This window comes from Passer montanus, unplaced genomic scaffold, assembly GCF_014805655.1.
Source record: "Passer montanus isolate IOZ18808 unplaced genomic scaffold, ASM1480565v1 scaffold1, whole genome shotgun sequence".
Classification (NCBI taxonomy): domain Eukaryota; kingdom Metazoa; phylum Chordata; class Aves; order Passeriformes; family Passeridae; genus Passer; species Passer montanus.
This window is the reverse complement of record NW_024356504.1, coordinates 22,301,208-22,321,660: the sequence shown is the minus strand read 5'-3', so window position 1 is coordinate 22,321,660 and position 20,453 is coordinate 22,301,208. Positions and strand designations below refer to the sequence as shown.

The window sequence follows — 20,453 nt, the reverse complement described above, 5'->3', positions numbered from 1 at the left end:
CTTTTCATGCCCCTGTACTGTTTCAGGAGGTTGTCAGTGGAGGACCAACACATTTCAGACAGCCAGAGCCAAGGAGTTTGGGAGCAATGGACTCACTGTGCCTGAGGGACTCCCACGGGAGCAGTGGCCAAGTCCTGTCAGAACCAGACTCCCCTGTCACCTTGTAACTCCCTCTAATGACAGTTCTGCTCCCCCAGATGCCAGCTGAGTCCATGCTGTCACCTCCACATCCCTGACATCATCTAATCCCTCCCAATCCAGAGAACTGCCCCTCACGCTCTCCTGCCTATCCCTCTTCTGCCCTGCACCTTAATCCTTCCCCACACAAGTCCTCACTCTTCCCTCAAAGCCCTTCTTACCCACATCCAGGCTCTTGCCCTAAGCTCTGCTCTTGTGTCATTGCACAGCCTTGATCTCACCCGTGGAATGCAGCCAGGGTTAAATTTAGCCAGGATCCACCAGGCTGGGGCCTGCTCACGTGCCCAGCCCGCAGCCACTCCTGCCTGTGCTGGCACAGGGCAGCCCTGCACCACCCAGGCTCTGCCAACAGCAGCTCCCACCTGCAGCTTCGGGGCCACAACTTCTTCAGAGGAGGGAAAAACAGTCACTGAGAGTGTTACCAGCTCTCCCTTTCATTATGACTTTTCCCCACAGTAAATGTTGCAATTAAACTTCCTAATTCATGAACACCCACTAAACAACAACAACTCAGTGCCAATGAAGCCTTCTCAGCTTTGGACAGCATCTGATAAACACCATCCCCAGTCACCAGCAAGGAACTCTCCCATCTGATTCTTTCCTAATCTTGAGAATTCACTTGGCTACAAACCTCAAGGATCCAGAACAAGTCTCTGCATTCCTTGCCTCATAAACCAGAGGGTAATTCAAATGAGCAATTGATTTGTCACTACAAAATGCTCTACACTCACCATCTACCAAGTAGCTGTGTAACCTTTACTTGAGAAAGAAATGTTTCTGTACTATTAAATTGTTGCTCCTGACTTGGATTCACTAATGTGTTATCCTCCATGTTACAACACTCTACAAAACCATCAGTAAACTAAGGAAATTTTCAGTCTGATTTTCTTCACTAGAAAAGTGACTGCAACTTCTAAACTCATTCCAAGTAATGCACACAGCAATAGTTTAGTCAAAGGATCTCAGCAAGTAATCATTTTCATACTTCCTTCCCCAACAAGAGCTAAAAAAAGGAATCACCATCTGAACAGCCAGTTCTGTTACTACCACCAGCTCTACTTCAAAGTGTGATGCACCAGAACGGGGTACCAAAGGGCACTTTCTTGTGATTTCATGCTATAAAAACTCTAGCATCTAATTCAATATGACCTACTTGACTGGAAAGCTGCTGAAAAATCTTTTAACTTCTCTTCCCCTATAAAACTCTCTTAATCCCACCCTGTTTGCAGCAGGCCTCTGCTGGCATTTGGACTGAACAGACTCCTTGCCCTAACTCTGATCATCCATCCCAAGCCCTCATTGTAGAAGAGGAAATTGTCACCAAATTTTGATTAAACAAGAAAAGGCCAAACAAACAGGAAGACATCCCAAACCATCAAAACCTGATAAATCCTGCCAGCTTAACACATTTGGGAAAAAGGTAAGAATAGATCTCAAAGGCCTACATGCTGAGGCTTAGCTTTCTACCAGAAAAAACCAATATAAATCAATAGAAACTAACACTACATCCCCTTGCCTTCTCCTCCCACTGCCTCTCCATTGGGCTATTTTACTTTGCTTAGAAAGGTCAGCCTTTTGAAGATTTATTTACTTGTTACTCATAATAACAACTGTCATTCATAGGAAAACAGCTCTTCCTTAAAAAGGGCTGAACTGGATCACCCTTTGCTAGTGCTTGTACTTTGTATTGGAAAATAGAGTCAGAACAACCTGATGTTCACACAAATGATGGCAAGAGAATATAGAGTTAGTGTTACAAAGATAAAAGATCAAACATATCACAGTTATGTTCTCCTCTCACAATAAATTTGTAAGCTTATAGTTTCACAATACCTTTTAGTAAAGGGCTGCCAGAGCTTTTTAACAAGTATTAAAAATATGCAAGGCTCTTATCTAGGTTTCTCAGGAAGAAGCAGTATCTTCCTTCATGTTGCAATTGAAAATAGAAACATAGATCAGAAAGCAAATTCATCTGCTTGAGACAATTTCTTTGGTCTGTCACCTTCTTCCATCACAGCCTTCTGAGGAGAAGCAGCCAGTGGTGCCTTGCTAAGTGCCTCCTGCACCAGCCTGTGTCAGGAATTTCACCCTGCCAGAGCTGCTGGTGTGAAGGGGTGACTCATGAACAGTCACAGACAAGACCATGGAATTATCCCCAAACTCACACCACTCCCTAGTTAAGTACATATATTTTTCATCCTATCAAGCCTAACACTTTCCAATAATTCAAAATTGTGATTCTCCAAACATCACCAGCAACACTATCCTGAATTTAATTTGTCTTGTGTCTTAAAACTAAACTGGAAGCCAATTTTAGTTGTGATCACAGATACAATGAAGCAGTGACTCTTCCAGGAAGGGGGAGCATAAGAAGCGATTCTCCTGCTGCCAAGAGACACTTGTGCAAGGCAGGCTCTTCCTTCTCCGAGCCACCTCCCACACATCCCAAGCACAATTAATGCTTCAGAGCATGGGGCTGGAGGCATATTAGTCCCAATTGCAGCAGCTGATTGGCACATATGAAGAGGTCTCCCATGCTTTCCCAAAGATAGTTTGGGAAAGGAGGCAAAATGGGTGAAGAAATTGCCTGTGTGAGTTGTTACAGAGGGTCATGGGAGACCTGTGCCCCACAGGATTGCACTCCAGCGTCAGAACTTGTAACAGATTCCCACTTCTAACTCTCCAACACATTTCTCCACCCTCCAGGGAAGAACTAAATTTGTTCTAGCAATCATTCTCTGCACAGCTATTGGGATTCATAAGCCATTTCTTCTACATTACTGCTTCCAAAGAAAACTCACAGCCAGCTCTAATTTTGTTCTTAAGGCAATCTGCTTTCTGGTATTCTTTTAGTACAAACTTACATTATCACACAATCCAATTCATTCTGCAGAGCCAGCCTTGACATCCCTCCTGCTGCTGCAAGGACTCCTTTCAAGGGCCACCTGGCAGCACAGAGCTAGGGACAGATTCCCAGAGGACTTGGCCACAAACACCACCTTATAAATGCCTGACTTTAAACCATTCTACACATGGTCTTGTCTAGTGCTGGAGGTTGAAAAATCCTAATGCCTCTTATGTTGGAAATATACCACAGATGATCAGTCCACCAAATCAGGTTTCTGTCTTGTAATTTGCTACAGTGACTGACAAAGTTAAACCCCACTGCTTCAGACTGAACAACTCAGCCTGATCAGATCTCTCAGCCCATTTTGATATATTATGGGAAACATTATAAAAGACTGTAAATCATTGTAAACATCAATAACTCTTCTGTTGGCTTTTAATCCTTTACTCTGCAACCCATTCCAAACTATGACTTAGATTTTCATCATGGTAGCAGGCCCAGTTTCTGAATTCCTCTAGTCAACACTTCAAATTCTGGTATATTACTAAAAGCCTACAAAAATACTATTTTCTTATTTTTTGAAAGGAACAAAACCCCCCCAAACCTGGAGGGTTTCAGTCCAAATCTACTGTTTCAGTCTCAAAAAATTTTAATTAGCTTGACAAAAACCTACATGAGCTCTCAATGTCCATCTTGCCTCAGAACTGAATTATCCCCTCTCCAGCAAAACCCCCTCACATCCTGCTTTCTACTGCTTCCTTCTTAACCAAAGGGAGACTTTTCACAAAAGCACAGTTTAGAAGCTTTTCAAAAACAGCAAAGGCCCATTTCTGTTTTGATAGGCATGAACAAACCCAGCATTTTGATGGCCCTCACTCATGCACAGAACTAAAGCCAGCAGCAGGGTTTTGCTCTAAAAATCCAGACTGGTACGGAGGTAAAGTCAGGAAACATGGATTTTGTTTAAATTCTCTAAAGTAATTTTACATATTTTGTTCAGCATGTAGGAACTTCTGTAAGTGTGTTCTATAATTTTAATAGATTAATTAATTCAGATATACCTCAGGCAGGTATTGCATAGCTACCAGCAATTGGGACTAATATGCAGAAATTCAGTTACAACATCAGAAATCACAACTGTTTCCATTTTCAAAATATACAAAGACAATAAGTTAGGCTCCATACTAATCACAATGTTTCTGTCTTACTAATTGCAGACAGCACTTAAGCAGTTTAAGAGTCCCTCAAGTGCACTGCTGGACTAATATGTTAAAAGAACTGACAAACCCCCTCTTCCTGCCCACAGATATCAACTAGTATAGTACAGAAAAACAAAGCAGCAAATTCTGCACCTGATATTATCACCTCCATTACACCAGTAGTAAAAAAAAACCCCAAAAAAACAGAAAAAACAAAACCAGATGGTATCCACATATTTAAAGAATACCCAACAGACTTTCTTTTGAACAAGAAGTTACTTGAAATTGTTCCAGAAACTGCAGTAAGGTAATTTTTACCTGGAGGTCCTGGGATATTTCAGCTGTGGGAGGTGGTGGATATTCTTCACATACAGCAAGGCTCCGAACTAACTTTAACTTTGTGTTTGACTAAAGGAAAGTATGTAAAATTAAAATCTATGGCTTATAAAAGATAATATAAATATACCATAAGCCATTATTTTTTTCATTCATTATATGAAAAACAAAATGGCTGAAAACGGCATTTTTCACGTTTTCAACAGAATAAATAATTCCCTTTAGGATAAAAATAACCAAGCAATTGCAGCTTTTAAAGGCACTACCAGCACAATAGAGCACATCTAAAGAAAAGTAAATAAAATGTTGGGAAAGATTTTCTCTCCGTAACAATAAAAAGCCACCAAAAAGATAAAGGCAAATCACAAAAGCAAACAACTAGGCAAGACAAAAACCCAACAGAATAAAACAAAGCTACAATGCCAAAAAAGAAAACTAAAGGCACTTTCCACAAAGTAACGAAGGCGCAGCAAGCACGAAGGGCTCCCTTGGCATGCCAGCACACCGGGCTACCGTACCTTGGACCTTTTGGCCGTCTGGGCAAAGGACTGCGCTGGCCGCTGGCGACAGGCACAACAGAGAAGGGGACATTAGCTCAGGGCACAAGTTTGTTAATGCAAAAGGCTGTACAAGAGAAAGCTTTGACAGTTAGCACTGACACGGGCAGATCTGTGAAAGGAACAGCAGGCGCTCCGGGCTGACGGATTCGGAGCTCTCCCGCTTTCATCAGCCTTGTCCTTGATTTCCCTTCTTCATTTATCAGCAATAGGTATCAGAGCACTTTTACAGGAACCAAGTATTATCCTTGTTCAGTGGCATCCAAGCAGTTCACTCTCTCAGCCAGCTCTCAGCTACGCTTTCAATTCTTGTTTTCTAATTTCCTTGGCAACATGACATGGTTTTTATAAATTTTCTTCCTACTCCTGAAACCTATCTAGAAAAATTATATTAAAAAAGGAAAGCATTGCCTCTACCAAGGGAACAGATAACAGATGATAACCTATCATGAGCAACTTCAAACATGTGGGGTTTTTTTTCTTTCATCTTGGGACCTATACAAGTATATTTTAAAATGGGCTACTGATTTTTTTTCATTTAGTAATTTACTATGAATTAATATGCTTTTTCTCCTCCCAGAGCCATTTTAGTAACTTATTATGCAATAATTTGCTTTTTCCTCCCAAAGCCCTTCTTCTATTACAATAGATTCTTAAAAAAAATTATCAGGCTTTTACTACAGTATGCACAGCTGAAAGGTACATTTGAATCAACAAAAGCATTTAATGATTTGTTAACTGCATAGTTAAAACTAACTCAACCCTCACTGCCAGTAGCACAAGAATAGAAACATTTAGAGTGGCATCACATAATTTAAGTACTGGTTTCCCTGGAGAACTAAAACTGATGAATAGACAAGCTTTTAACAGAACAGGTTTTAGTGAGCACAGGCCTAATATTTGTAAGGAGAAATTAACATCAGTAATGCAATATCAAATGTTGTTTAATGGACAATATTTCCTCCTTTAAAAGGAAACTGAATAGAAACTCCACTGGCAAACTCCATAAATGCAGCTCTCCTTGCCTTAGCTCACAGGAGATGTCTATCAAGTGCCTGAACTTCTGAGCAGGGCATACAACATCACCAAAAAGGCACCTCACCTACAGCAAAGAGCTCCACCATGTAAAGGCAGAACAGCTTTGTCTTTCGTTTTCCTCAAGTCCCACATGTCTATTTTGGATAATGCACCAGCTTAGCTGAGGAGCAGCAGAAGGGGAGCTCATTTCACTCTGTAACAGAATTTTAAATAGCTGCACTGAGAACTAACTGAACTCACCACCAGCTTTTTAAAGGAAGCTTGCTGAGATTTTGAGCAGCAACGACAGTTCAAACGCTTCATACCTGGAACCATTCAGACTCTGAGTTTTGCTGTTTCCATACCTGGAACCACACAGAGACTTCGAGTTTTTCTGTTACGTGCAAAGTTTGTTTTCCTTTCCATCATCTCCTCTGAAAGCATTCCTTGCATCCTGAAAGCTGGCACTGCATATCCCTGACAAAGTGTCTGTTACACCAAGCTACTAAATTTCAAAAACTAGATGATTTCCGAAGCTCCTATCAATTACTCCAGCCTCAATCAGCTTAGGTGTGTTCAAATAAAGTCGCGCAAATTTAAAGTCACATCAGGACTGCCAGTGGAGTCCTCAGTTCACTGTCAAGAGGCAAAAGAATCTATACTTGGGCAATTGTTTATCTTTTGCAAAATTTTGCAAGCTTTGAAGCCAGTACATCAGCCAAAAGAATATATGGAAGCAAACACCCAGATCCAGATTTGATAGGGCACAAGAGGGAATTCAACCCAGTTATGCAAGACATCGAGCTACTGCTCAATAATTAGATAAGTCACACACATTTCAGTTATTTTTAAGTGATTTAAAAAAAAGAAGAAATGGTTGCTGGGACTAAACATCAATAATACTGGGGAGAGCTGGAAGGCCACTGTAGGAGGGAGGTTTTTCCTTCACAGATGAGAAAAGTAAACTCCATCCATCATACTCAAACTTCTCATCTAGAAACAACTGCCCTGCCCAGCAGCCCTGTGATAGGTGTGGACTCCTGGCTTCCCTGGGTGACTTTAAGGATGTCCAAATCCAAAATCCCAGTCCCCAAGACCCAGCTGTGACTGTGAGCAGTGAGCACCACACATGACAGGTCAGAGGCACTGGAACAAAGCTGGTGGGGCCAGGCTGCAGGGACAGCTCAGGAGAGCACAGCTCGATGGTGCAAGATCGGCCTGGCCTGGAAGCACAAACCCCAAATTCCTCTGACACCACCAGGAACTGCCCTCTCAGAGCTTGGAGATGGGTGGGTACAATCCAGTTTGTCTTGGGCAAAACCACACTGACAGAGGATGACACCACTTCCACTGGAATTCCAGGACAGCAGGTAGCCAATGCACGTTGTAGCTGTTAATGTACATTTTCTCTCTTTTCAGGCCCATGAGTTTTATCTCTGTCCTAATTTCTCTGCATTTACAAAGTTTTGCTCATACAGAACATCTTTATGTTCCCCATTTGTGAAAAATAATTTCTAGCTCATTTAGAATATGCAATCCTCGGTGAGTGCAAATTAGGCAATTTCTTTATATTTGCAGCTCTCAAAGACTTTCACTGCCTTAAGAAAACACTGTGTTAATGAAAGCCCTATTTATAGCCATTATGGGCAGGATTTCAAGACAGTGTTTAAAAGCAAGTATTTCAAATAATTGCATAATGAAAATAATGATTAGGTTCTTGCCTTTGATAAAACCCCACCAACACAACTTTTCAGACCAACTACTATGCTACATTTCCAACTGCAAAATAAAAAGGGAAGTAAGGCAGCTTTTATCAAAAACATATAAATAGCCAGGTTTTCAGTAGGAGTATTTGCCTACTTTATTTTTTCCTAAGTACCTCACCAGCTCACATATACTAAATGGAAAGATCTGGAGCTGTTACATGCCTTCCTCTATCATCACTGTGCTGTCTAAACAAGCTGAATAAAAACAGGTCAGGCACAAGATGGCAAACTCAGACGTGTGAAAAGTTTTGTGAGAAGAGGTTTTATTTCTGAAGTACCATTTGGGCATTGCTGAGGATAGGCACAACATGACAAATCTGAACAAAGAGCGTTCTAAGGACATTCAGTTTTTTACCTTTCTGCAAAATTAGGTCTCAATTTTAAACCCAGTCAAGTGCTGCAGTCCCAAGAACCATGGATAGCTTTGTAAAGCTGATGGAAAGAACAGTGTGGTCCATGGTTACTTGCTGTCCTGCATTAGTGAGCAGTGACAGCAATTTTCCATGACACAGTAGAGGATGACTGATGGAAAAATAGTTTCACCCTTGGACATGGAGGCAGCTCAAGAATAAGAGAATCTGCCCAATCATTGATCTATTCAAAATTATTACATCCTATATTTTGGACACAAAGACAGGTAAATCCTGACAAGACCAAAACAGCTGGGGAAAAGGCAAAGAATGACTTCAGAGAACTTCAGCTGTGAAACAGAGAGGGAAGATCAACACTTGTGCTAGTACAGAAAGAAGATGCTTGTAGGAAGAGAGATGTCAAGTTGCTAAGTAAAAAAAAATTATCTAATTGCCCCAAAGGACAAGGATATCTGCTTAATTAGCATAAAACAAAACCAGAATTATACTCACTTAACACAACATTTGCCTTGCCTTTATCATAGAGTAGATGGGTACCACCCTGCACTCACGCCATGAGGCTTTTTTGGGTTTTAAAACAGAAGTCTTCCTAATTAAAAAAACATAAGGGACTAACGTGCATGATCAATCCAGGATCTTTAATTTGTTGTCAGCATTTCCTGCAGCGTTGTCCTTACAGTGGATGACACTGCCTGTCTCACCCCCCAGAGACAGCAACACAGACCCTGTATTGCAGCTAACTCTGATTCCATTGGTTGTCACCTGGCCTGGGTAAGATGAACAGCTGGGAGACAACAGCGACTGGTGAACCAAAACCCTTCTGACCACAAACCCACCACAGTGCTGATGTGCACATGACTTCTGTGAAAGTACTTTTCATAACAGTGCCTCTTGTCTCCAGTGCCATTGAAATGACACTTGAACCTCACTGCAAATATGCCAGTTTAGAAATGTTCTCTGTATCAGTAACACTACTTTTGTACTGTTTAAAGAAATGGGGAGTGCTGGCCATGTACTGTAATTAGGTATTGTCCTCATTCACATTGTACCTCCAGACACAGCAGCCAATCAGTTATTAATGCAGAACCTCCAAATAATCTGGAATTTACAACCACAGTTGCATTTCAAAATAAAACCACCGGTTTCTGAACTGTGCTGTTCCAAAAACATGCCTGAATTCAATGGCCCATGATGGAATGTGTTGCATGAACTTATCTGATCATTCAGAATCCATAAGAGCATACAGCAATGGAAGGAAGGTGTAGCTAAGATCAAAGTTGATGATGGGACATGGTTAGATGACCTACTCGATAAATTGAGCGGTAAATTTATCACTGAGCATTCCATTGATGGAATGCCAAGTTCAGACAGAGGAAAAATCACAGCCTGTTTCTTCCATGGCGTAAAGAAGTCAAAGTGATGAAGTGATAACTGTACTGAGGAATGTGACTGTAGTCTGTCAGTAGGTACCAAACCTATTCTGCCACCAGGGAGGAGAGCCAAACCCAACCCTCATGACCAACCCATCCTCTGAAGCACTCAGTAAACAGAAGTACATAACAAATTCCAGTAAATTTCTGATAATCTTTTCTAACATTTCTCAGCAAATTCATTGCTCTTTTTTCCACCACCACAGTAACATTTAACCTAACCATTTAACTTAATGACAAGTACTATGTCCACTGAAATTTCATCAAATTTTTTAACCATCCATTAGATAAAAACTTGCTGACTGCTACTGTTCCACAAGGGTTTTTTTACTATGGACAACCCCATATTTTTGTTTTGTATTTTTGCATAAAACATGCTTTAAATGGGAAACCCTCAAATATGAGACATATATTTGCACTAGCAGCCTCCACAGTACAAGTGACATTAACTTCTGCTGATTTCAGTTGTTGCAAGGGGTTTGCTCACAGTAGCCAGGTTCCATTTGGTAACTGTCTGTCTTCTGCCACTCTGGAAATCTGCATCCTCAGTTTTGAATTAAACTGCTCATGTACCAGCAATGTTCTGATTCTGAAGGAGACTCCAGGACACCACAGTGACAGCAGAGCTGTTTCTATCCAACAGCCTTCAGTGTCCAGTCCATTTTGTGGATGTGAGATAATCACTTCAGCCACCAGCTCTTGCTCCTGAGCAAGCACCCAGCTGAGCAATGAACCCCCTGCCAGCCCACAGGCCCTGGCAGCACTGGCAGGTTCATTCCTCTGCACTCTGACGAGGCAGCAGCAGTTGTTTGCAGGAAGGCTTATTTCTTATTGCCACTTGAGTCTCATAGAAATTTCCACACTAAAACTTGTTAAATGAGAAAATGTGAATGAGATTTTTCCAAATTACTGAACTGTATGAAAATAACTAAACAGTAGATTTTTAAGGCTCAGTACTAGAATATTCCATTAATTAAAGAAAATACCAGCTCAGCTATAATATCTCCCAGCTTTTCAGTAGCAGTTATTTCTCATGTTACAGGAGAAATATTTCATTTCAAGGATTTATTTTTTCCATAAAATTATCTATTTATACTGATGCCAGCCTTAATAAAGCCAGCAGATATTAAAGTGTAAAACTATTGTTATTGCAGTGGTCTACAAGATTTATCTGGAAGCAATTTAACATAGAAGATAAAACTTACTTCACCCAGTGGAATACTGAATTGTTAATCTTGAACAAAACTACTCCCCAAAGAACCTTTTACTCAAATCTCAATAACAAGAATCTAATAAGCTACTGTCCTGTTTTTGCAATCCACAAGAGATCCCTCAGATCCCAATCAGGACTTCTCTAAAAAAAATTGCTTAGTATTAACCCACAAACACAAAATTCCTATAGACAACTAAAGTTTTTGCCAAACACAAGCTTCTGTGTTTCCTTTTACAAATCTGGCCTGTTTTGTAGGTTGTGTCAGAAATTTTCTGTTGCTTTCCTGAACCCCTCCCCTCACATGAGCTGCTTACAGTGCTCAGTGACCAGGTGGGCAGCCTCAGCCAGGAGTGAGCTCTCTTGTCCCACACCTACATCTCAGATTAGATTAAATGTGCTGCCACAAATTCCAACCCTTCCTTATCAGTGTGTTCTCCATTGACACAAGGTATTTTCACACTGTTTGCTTTGCCTCCTTCTCACTTGAAATGTGATGCCACGACTTCCTTACAGGTGCTTCACTTCTCCCACCTCCAAAAGCCATCCATTTATATGCCTCAGATTTTCAGCGTGTGCACAAGGAACTGCCTCAGCTTTCCTACCCAAAGGAGTCACTTCCCAAAGCTGTCAAGCAGTGAAGATCAGAGAAGAGAAGGTGCAGGGAGAATCTGCTGCCCACCAAGGCAGGATGATGCTCCCCAGCTCATTCTGCACTGGCTGGGGCAGCACTCAGACCTCTGGCCTCAGGAGCTCTGGATCCCTCTGGCTCCTGGGGATTTGGATTACCTACAGCTGATCACTTCAGTCTTATGCTGAACAGCTCTACTGGAAAAATCCACATCTGAGGCACCTGCAAAGTGCAACAGCTCAAAAGCCCCGGGCTGGCCACCCCTGCCCAGGGCAGACAGGCCTGGCTGAGCTGCAGCACCGTGTTCAAAGCAGCAACACAGCACACACAGCCCAGCTCCAAACTCTGTCAGGATTCAGCAGCAGCAAAAGCCAGCCTGAGTTTGTTCCTTGTTCTGCTACAATGAAAGACTTCACATATGCACTCAGGGAAACACAAACACGGACAAATTGTCTGGTTCCCAGCAAAACCACTCATCTACTTCACAGAATGAAAAATGACTGAGTCATATTTACATGAGTATAACAGACAAGTGGGGCAAAGGAGGAGAGAGGAAGCAATAATCATCATATTTACTTCCCTAAAACCAACAAAGTTTTCCTTGCTGTACCAAAGAAACATGTAAGAGGATCAAGAGAATGGAGCACAACAAGACACAGACTTATTTAACATGATACTAGTGAAGAATGAAGTGAAAAGCTTCTTACCGGCATATTGTTCCTGTTATCAGGGCAATTTTCATCCTTTTCCACTTGAATCTCTTCCTGACTTCCTGATTTTTTTAGGTTTTCAACTGGGTCTGTATCTTTAAATTCAGCTTCTGAACCCTTCATTGCATCAGTTTCATCTTTTACAGTAAGAATATCAGACATCCTCATTAGAAAAGGTTATTTTAAAATTCTACAAGAAATATGGAACCTTTAGAACAAAGAAAAAGTGAATTATTGAGTAATTTAAAATGAATTAAAAAGCCATACCTAAAAAGCTACCCAAAATAAACATGAATTTGCTGCAAAAAGGATCCCCCCTCTGCTATGATACTTTTTTCTGTCTTGTATTAGAAGGAGTAATGTCTTTTTAACCACGTTTATCAGTGGTCTGTAACAGCAGACATCTACACAAACAAGAATGGAGAGCTACACTCTTGGATAACACTCACAGATTTTCTCTTCCACATTTTAAAAATAAACACCTGAACATTCAGATACTCCAAATCAAACTAGGCTCCAACAGAAACAAGGCAAGATTTTCTCAAAGGAAAAGAAGATTACATATAGATTTATCTTAAAAGGGGTTGGAAGTAAATACATGAATCATAACACCCCAAGTGTGCAAACACTCATAAATTTCATGAACTTTTAAAATTTCCTTGTTGACAGGTAATAACCAGACAAGTTCTGAATGCAGGAATTATCTTACTTACAAACTGTAGCAAAACTAGTGTTAATAAAATTAAGCATTCTCTCAAAAACAACAAAGAAGAAAGAAACAATTTGGTAATTAGGATAATAACCATGAACAGCAATTACAATTTATTATAATAATTTTAAATGCAATATAAACATAACTAATAAACCCCAAATTTTCCAAAGGAAATAAGAAACACAACTCCTTGTCATTACTCAGCTACTGCAAGATGCAAAACCAAGGGTTTTCCATTTCCTATAAGAAATAAAGAGTAAGATCTGAATGCCTAAACTCCTTCATAAGAAACAAATAACAATCCAATAATGTTATGGAAAAGCTCAGTGTTTGATTTAGTACCTGATATGTCCTAGAGTTTGGGGATTGTGGTCTCCCACAAAAATAAAATAGAATAATCCGCAGATCCTTTTCACAGTTGTCAGCCAAGATGTCAGTTGTGATGAACCAGCTGGAATCTGGCAGGAGGAGTCCCATGTCCTTATCCCCAGTGTAGAGTCCTGGACAGAACTGTTTGGTCTTGAATCAGCAAGAACATCCCTTTTGAATGCCTGAAAAATCAACAAAGGAAATGCATTATATTTTTATTTGCTGTGGAAGGGGAGATGGAACATGATGACACCTAAAAACTTAAATAGTCATTTTAAGGAAAAAAAAAAAGAAAAAAAATAAACCATGTCATATCCATCCTGCTCATTCTATCCAGAAACAGTAACAGTTTCATTGGACGTCCAAGACATTTCTGCATTACAGAGTTAACAAGTAGTCACAATAAACTTTTGTTGGCATTCCTGAAACTCCGCTTCTATAAACAAGGAGGTATCTTCCCAAAGAGTCTGAAATATGCAGCCCAGCAGGTGTGGAGGAGTAACAGGCCATGAAAGCTCACAAATGGCTGTCAGCAGAACAGTTTTTCTCTTTGTTAATCATCTATGAGCACAACCCAGAAGCCCTGTTTTGGGCAACAACAATCACAGAAGATGGCTTCACTTTATTCAAGAAAATAATTGCCCTGGAATGAGGATTTACACATTTCTGCAAAACTGAAGAGTTTCCATCTTCCCTCTTTTTCAGAGTTGAGAAATAAGTAATAGCACCAGGCCAAGGAAGCATTTGCAGGCCAGGCCAGAGCTCTAAGAGCAGATCCAGTGGAGCCCTGAGAATACCTGGGGTGTCCAGCTCCTCCTGCTCCCTCACAGGGGAGATTAAAGCCTGGCTACAACCGCTGCTCCAGAGCTGAAGAAACACAGTTTGGTAAGAGATGAGCTACTACAGACATCTGGAGCACCGAAATTTGCTGCAAAGCATGGAAAAGAAAGATAAAAGATGGGCTATGGTTCAGGCTTCTAAGAGATCCTATATGCTGAATCTAATGGAGGGAAAAGGATTAAGGATGAAAGAAACTGGAAATGGAAAAATGCAAAAATGCAACAAAGGATATCCTGGATTGTTGGTTTTTGAGGTGTTTTTTTCCAGATAATCCAGATGCTGATACAAAATTTATTAAGAAGCTCAGAACCTTTACAGTAAACAAAACTTGAATAGAGATGCTGTTTCACCTTGTTGACTGACATGTGACCTGTACAGTATTTAGATACACGTTAAAAACATTACAGGCTGAAGACAGCAAAACAAAACCCAAAACATTTATGCCCAGTTGCAAATATAATACTGCAAAATAAGTGTAATTTAATTACTACTCCCTACATAAATCACAAAATACTAATGATAATCAACATCAAGTTTTTCTTTGATTCTATCAAATACACTAAGAGCTCCTGCCCATTTGCAACACCATTCTAAAAACATGTAACAGCACACTCAGTTACCAAAACACAGTTTGCAAATATCCTTGCTTGCCTAGGTCAATCCAGGAAACTGATGAACAAGAAAAGTCCTTACATTTCCTACGACAAACTAAGTGCAAATTAGTTTATAACTTGTTCTGAACAGATTTTTCCCTGCAGATAGATTCAAAGCCTGCAGATTTGGTGTTATGTATCCTACAGTCAAAGAGACAGAACTGAGGAAAAGCTGTGGAGCTCCAATTCACACAAAAAAATATCTCAACTTTGGGTTCATAGAATGGAGCTATTTTGAGTCAACTGGAATCACCATATGTGCATCTATGCGTAAATGCCAAACCCTGTGCTTCACACTAGCAGCAAAGAACACAGAATAGAAAGATGAATCTTTGCTTGCCTGATTATTTTTAATAATACCAGCCATAGATTCATTGAGATTGGTAATGCAACCTTGTGTTCGTGATCCACAACTGTGAGTTTAAGTACTTGGATAACATTCCACCCCTGAAGTTTCCTCTAATTCAGCCAATTTTCATAGCTGAGATGATCTGGTTCTAGTTTCTAAACTTCCACTGACTGGATTAAAAAAAGATTTAAGGAATTTTATGTGCTGCAGACTGAGTGGTGGAACAAATCACCCCTTCCTTATGAATCCCACCTCTTTCACCTCCCCGTACAGTTGGAAGTTAATTTCTTGTGCCCCATGTAGGACAGGTAAAAGGAGAGAAAAAAAAATAAGGCAGGAAGGCAGCCCTTAGGAGCTGCTCAGTTTTTTGGGGAGAAAAGGGAGAAAATAGGGTCTGGTAAGCAAACTGATTAATTGAAACAAAATCCCAGCACTGGCTTTACACTGGATTGCAATACAGACCAACATAGTATTGCAGATTTTAATAGGAGGGACACAAATGAGGTTCTGCCCTAAAATTATCTAAACAGTTGAAAGGACTGAGTATTAGGGGCAGAGCACTACCTGGGTTTGCAATTAAAAGCTCAAACAGCTCCCAACACGTCTCATGAAAGAAAACCCACTAATTCTAGTATCTTTCACAGGTGACAAAAACAGACCCCTACTTTAACAGACAGGTAGTAAAAGGACTTGCGTGTAAGAGTGGAGGATAAATGTCATACCTATGTTCTTCACCCTCAGGACTGCTGCCCCATCTAAATACTCAGTACTGAAATGTACATTCTTCCTCATCATATCAGCACCATTATACCCCAATATTCATCCTAAAATCTGGTAATCCTCTTCCAACAAGTGGTCACCACTTTGTCCATGCAGCTCCTCTCCCCTTTCAGAGGGAAGTGTTCTTATCAGCTGTGAGATGATGTCCAGTACTCCACAGATATGAGCCTTGCAGTCAGCAGATCAGAAAACCAGTCAGTGCTGTGCTCTTACTGCTTTCTTTTGCACAGCCTAGAAGATAAGTAAAAAAAAAACCCAACAGACTAAAGCAAAGTCATTCCTGAGTTTTATGATGGCAGCCTCCTGAATCTTGATACATGAAAAACCACTGGGTGCCTCATTTTGGGTTCTGACTTGAACATTACCATATGTAAACCCACTAAACTGACTTGTAATGAGCAGAGATATTTCTGGGAATAGGATCCACTTAATCCAATTTCTCTAAGAAGCATCAAGAGTTCCAACTCCTTGTTGGCAGTGTAGATGGAGATAGGAAGCTTTGCACTGCCCACAACAGAAGCAATACATTCTTTTTCTTCAAAAGAGATGGTCATAGACAGAAAGGGAATTTTTTTCTCAAATTATTGATATAATTGTTGTCAAAAGACCCCAGGAATGACTGTCAAAATAATTTGTATCAGTCCAATTCAGGGCAGAAAACAGGATTAGAAGGGTGGGGGTGAAAAAAAAATCTATGTTCAACATGCAAAGACACACTTTGGAAAGGTAATGTGAAAAAGGAACGTGGAAAGGTAAAGTGAAAATTTATTTCTTAAACAAGCTTCTGTTGACTGATAAATCAACAGAATTCCTGCAACCAACCAAGCCTCTTCCCACAACTTCCCCAGCAAGTTTGTACAGCAACTCCCTCCTTCAAGTGGAAGGTTGGTGGATGAATCCTCCAAACTCTGTGGGAAAAGTTTTGCTTCACCCCTGACATCACAGTAGTATAAACCTTTCTTGGATGAGGAAGTGATTAGTTTTTTATTTAGAAAAGTCAGGACCTTTCCTAGGAAAATGGATTTTTGAAGATCTATATGAAAGACCTGCACAACAAGAGCTTTTCCCAGCCATTTTTCACCTCAATTACATAAACAAATCTATATTAACACCATTACCTCAGGGATCCTTTGACTAGAACTCTCCTCACCAACTGAAAACACTCAAAGTTACATATGTTGCTTTCATAGGATGGAAGAGGAAAATGTTAATACCTTAAGCAGAAAGGTATCAATCAAAATTTTCTTAATAAAACTATGGGTATAACTAAAAAAATTACTGCATCCAGCTACTGCTTAATCTCTGTATACCACTGCCTACACACAGCTCTTGGTAGCAATTAATTTTGGCAAGATGTCTGCGACACCCAAATCAAGGGAGAACTCATGAAGGGGAGCTCCTGCTTCTTCCTCCTGCTCCCTACAGCCTCTGTCCCACAGTCTCCAGCTCCACCTTTCCACCAGTTCTGGTGTTTGCTGAACTTGTCCATGGTGTGATTCCCTGTGAGAAGTGACCCAGAACCATGAAGCCCTTGGGCTAGGGCAGGTTCTGTTGGGCTAACAGGCCATGGGGGTGCACAGGACATTTATGGGAGCCCTGGGCAGCAGGAACAAAGCCCCAGGAAGAAGAGCAGCAGCTGTACAGCTCTTTCTGCAGGGGTGACTTTCAGCTCTGCCCCAGCAGTTCCAGCAAGGGCATTTCAACAGCACCAGCCCAACTCAAATAAAGCAACAAGAAGATGCAGGTTAATGTTATTATCTGGTAGCTGAGAGCCTGGAGATGAATCCTGAAACAAAAGGTGGACAACCTGGCAAACATCTATATTTGGAACAAATTAGTTCCCCCGGGAAACTTCTGTTAAGGCAGAGATGGGAAAAGGACTGGACAAAAGTGCCCAAGGTGATGAAGGAGAGGAAAGGAGAGAAAACAAACGAAAGCAACCCCACACAACCTTGAAAATCCTGACTTGGAGAGCACGGGAGGATTCCAGAGGGAGCAACAATTCTCCTGCCCAGAAACAAACCAGGCTGTGCTCATGGATGATCCAGGAGCCATATGCCAGGGTCTGCAATTTTGCCCTCCCTAGTAACTAGTGGCCCAGGCTGTTAAAATATACCACCCAGCACCCGTAAAAATGTAGCAGCTGATACTAAGACTGCCATTCATTGAACAGAAAATTCAAAGCAGCTTTGTACAATTATCAGAAGTATAAACTGGAATTATGCAGACAGCTGTTCTCTGTTTCCAGAAAAGTCAACACACTCCTGCTTTCTGCATGTCATGGCTGAAGTTTGAGACCCATTAAACGACCAACTAGGGAGCAAAGAGTCCCGGCCTGCCTATTGAACTCTGATATTGTGCAGGTCTGATCTTAATTAAAACAATTATTAGAAACAAACAAATGAGAAATTGGTCCACTTGAAGGATGAATCTAAAAGATTCCCTAGTTTTGTTTAGTGGAAAATGCTATACAACTGAATCCATGCTGCAATTACTCAAATACACTTAAATCAAAGATTTATGCTTTTCTTGATGATGCTATTTACACAGATTTTGAAGTTTTACATTAATCAGTTAACAACTAAATGCTATTTACTCCATTAGTATTAGAAGAGACTTCTTATTTGATTCAATTTACCAAGGTACTTAGTAATCAGATTTTCAAAGAAAGAGTATGATAAATCAGAATACAAAAGTACAATGTGCAGCTATCTCCTCCAAAATTAATTAGGGACTGAATGCATCTCACTGTCTGTGCATGTTATGTCCTACTACCAAGTGTAGACATCATTAAAAAATTAACTGGACAGAAATAGAACCAAATGCACCAGAAGCCATTTGCAGACCTTCTCAACAAAGTTTCCTCCAATTTGGAAGGAAAACCCCTCAAAAGTGAACCAAATAAAAGGCTGTCCCAGGTCCTGCTCTAGTTCATCTTGCTGCAATTTTACAAAGAGATTTGCTCTCCTGTTTAGTGTCCTGCCCTGTCAGAGGTGCTGCTCCAGCAGCAGCACAGCACAGGTTTACACTCCCTGAGCTCACAGGGACTGGCACTGCCTGTCCCAGGGCACAGCTGGGCACCCCTGGGACCAAGGCAGCACCTCCCCTCACTGGCACAGCCTGGAGAGAGGAAGGAAAGGCACAGACAGCCTTAAAGCACCAGAACACACCTGTGAAACACCCACTCCAGACATGCACACACTCAGCACACAGGGTGTCATTTGGACAACAATAATGCTGAACATTAGAAACAAAACCTGAAACTTGCCCCCAGTATTCTTAAACACCTTCTTCTCTTTACTGGGGCATTTTGCATGCTACAACCTCTCTTACAGAGCAATATAGCGCCCTTCTTTTTCACACTCAGGGCCTCAGATGGGACACTACCACTGCTCATGAGACAGTTGACAGGCTGTTAAAGAGGACACCTTTCACAGGAATAGGCATGTGAGAAGCCAAGGTGTATTATTAGCAACTATCCCTCCCCCTCTTTTTATATTTTAAATTCTGAGCAATACTCTAAGGCTCTTTAATCCTGCCTCACCTTCTCCTGTGAGTTCACTCCTGAATGCAATAGAAACACTGAGCTGACAGTGACAAAGAATAACAAGATAATTCCTCCAGGAATGTAGGTGCATAAATGAGAATGAGATACTTAATGGCAAGCAAGACTTGAGCTGTCTTTTATTCTTCATATTGATAGGACACTGTAGTATCCAAATACCTGTGGAAATCAGGAGTTTGTTGACATTTGTTATCCATAAACTCAAAAAATAAAACTTGAAATGTACCCTGAAAAAATTCTGCCACTACCCATTGCTTCTTCAGAGTGCTCTGGTCCCCAGGAGGCTCAGCTGTTCCATTCTGCACAAAGTACTGTCCTTCTCTCCTCTTGGTTCCCTTCTTGCACGTCACTTCTGATACAAACAATCAGAGCCAGGTACATCAAAGGAAGTAAACACCTTCAGTTTCCTCCTGGAAAATGAAACAGTTCTCTGGATGTAGCTCCTGCTACAGTGGAACATGACAAAGGGGTTCTTATAAGGTGCTTCCAGCTCACTATTAAACCTGGCAGCCTACAGCACTGTTCTTTTCACCATTTAGGAAAGGAAGAGGTTGGGCATGCTAGGTACTACCTAAGGAAAACAAAAATCCCACTGCAGTCCTTGTTTTGACTAGAGGAGCTACCCAACATGAAGAACAGTGGAAGTCCAAGTTGCAGGGTTTCTGATGAAATGACAGTTCTAGCACTGAACAATCTGTGGTGGATGAAAACCAGCCTGGCAAACATTCACATACTATTATTATAAAACACAGCTCTGTGGCTAGGCCACCCTCATTAAGGTAACAAAAATAATCTTAAATGGTTTATATACTATTTAAAGTTGTAGCTCTATTAGGATCTATTCTCACTTTTTTTTTTTTTTTTGTAGCTTTAGGAAGAGAAGAAAAAAAAAATTTCCCAGACAGACTTCAA

The 20,453-nt window shown here is 40.8% G+C and overlaps 1 protein-coding gene across 12 annotated transcripts in view; it reads right to left on the bottom strand.

Moving 5' to 3' along the window:
• R3HDM1 (R3H domain containing 1) overlaps positions 1-20,453 on the bottom strand; it is a 79,315-nt gene that overhangs the window by 37,058 nt on the left and 21,804 nt on the right. For 8 of the 12 annotated variants that reach the window (XM_039701025.1, XM_039701062.1, XM_039701069.1 and 5 more), the window contains exons 2-5: positions 13,328-13,536; positions 12,271-12,481; positions 5,100-5,141; positions 4,564-4,653 (exon numbers count right to left, since the gene is read on the bottom strand). In XM_039701025.1, coding sequence (XP_039556959.1) covers positions 4,564-4,653; positions 5,100-5,141; positions 12,271-12,441 — 303 coding nt within the window. In that variant the 5' untranslated portion in view covers positions 12,442-12,481; positions 13,328-13,536. Of the gene's footprint in view, positions 1-4,563; positions 4,654-5,099; positions 5,142-12,270; positions 12,482-13,327; positions 13,537-19,767; positions 19,952-20,453 lie in introns of all 12 variants that reach the window. The other 4 variants (XM_039701046.1, XM_039701096.1, XM_039701008.1 and 1 more) reach the window with 3 other exon arrangements.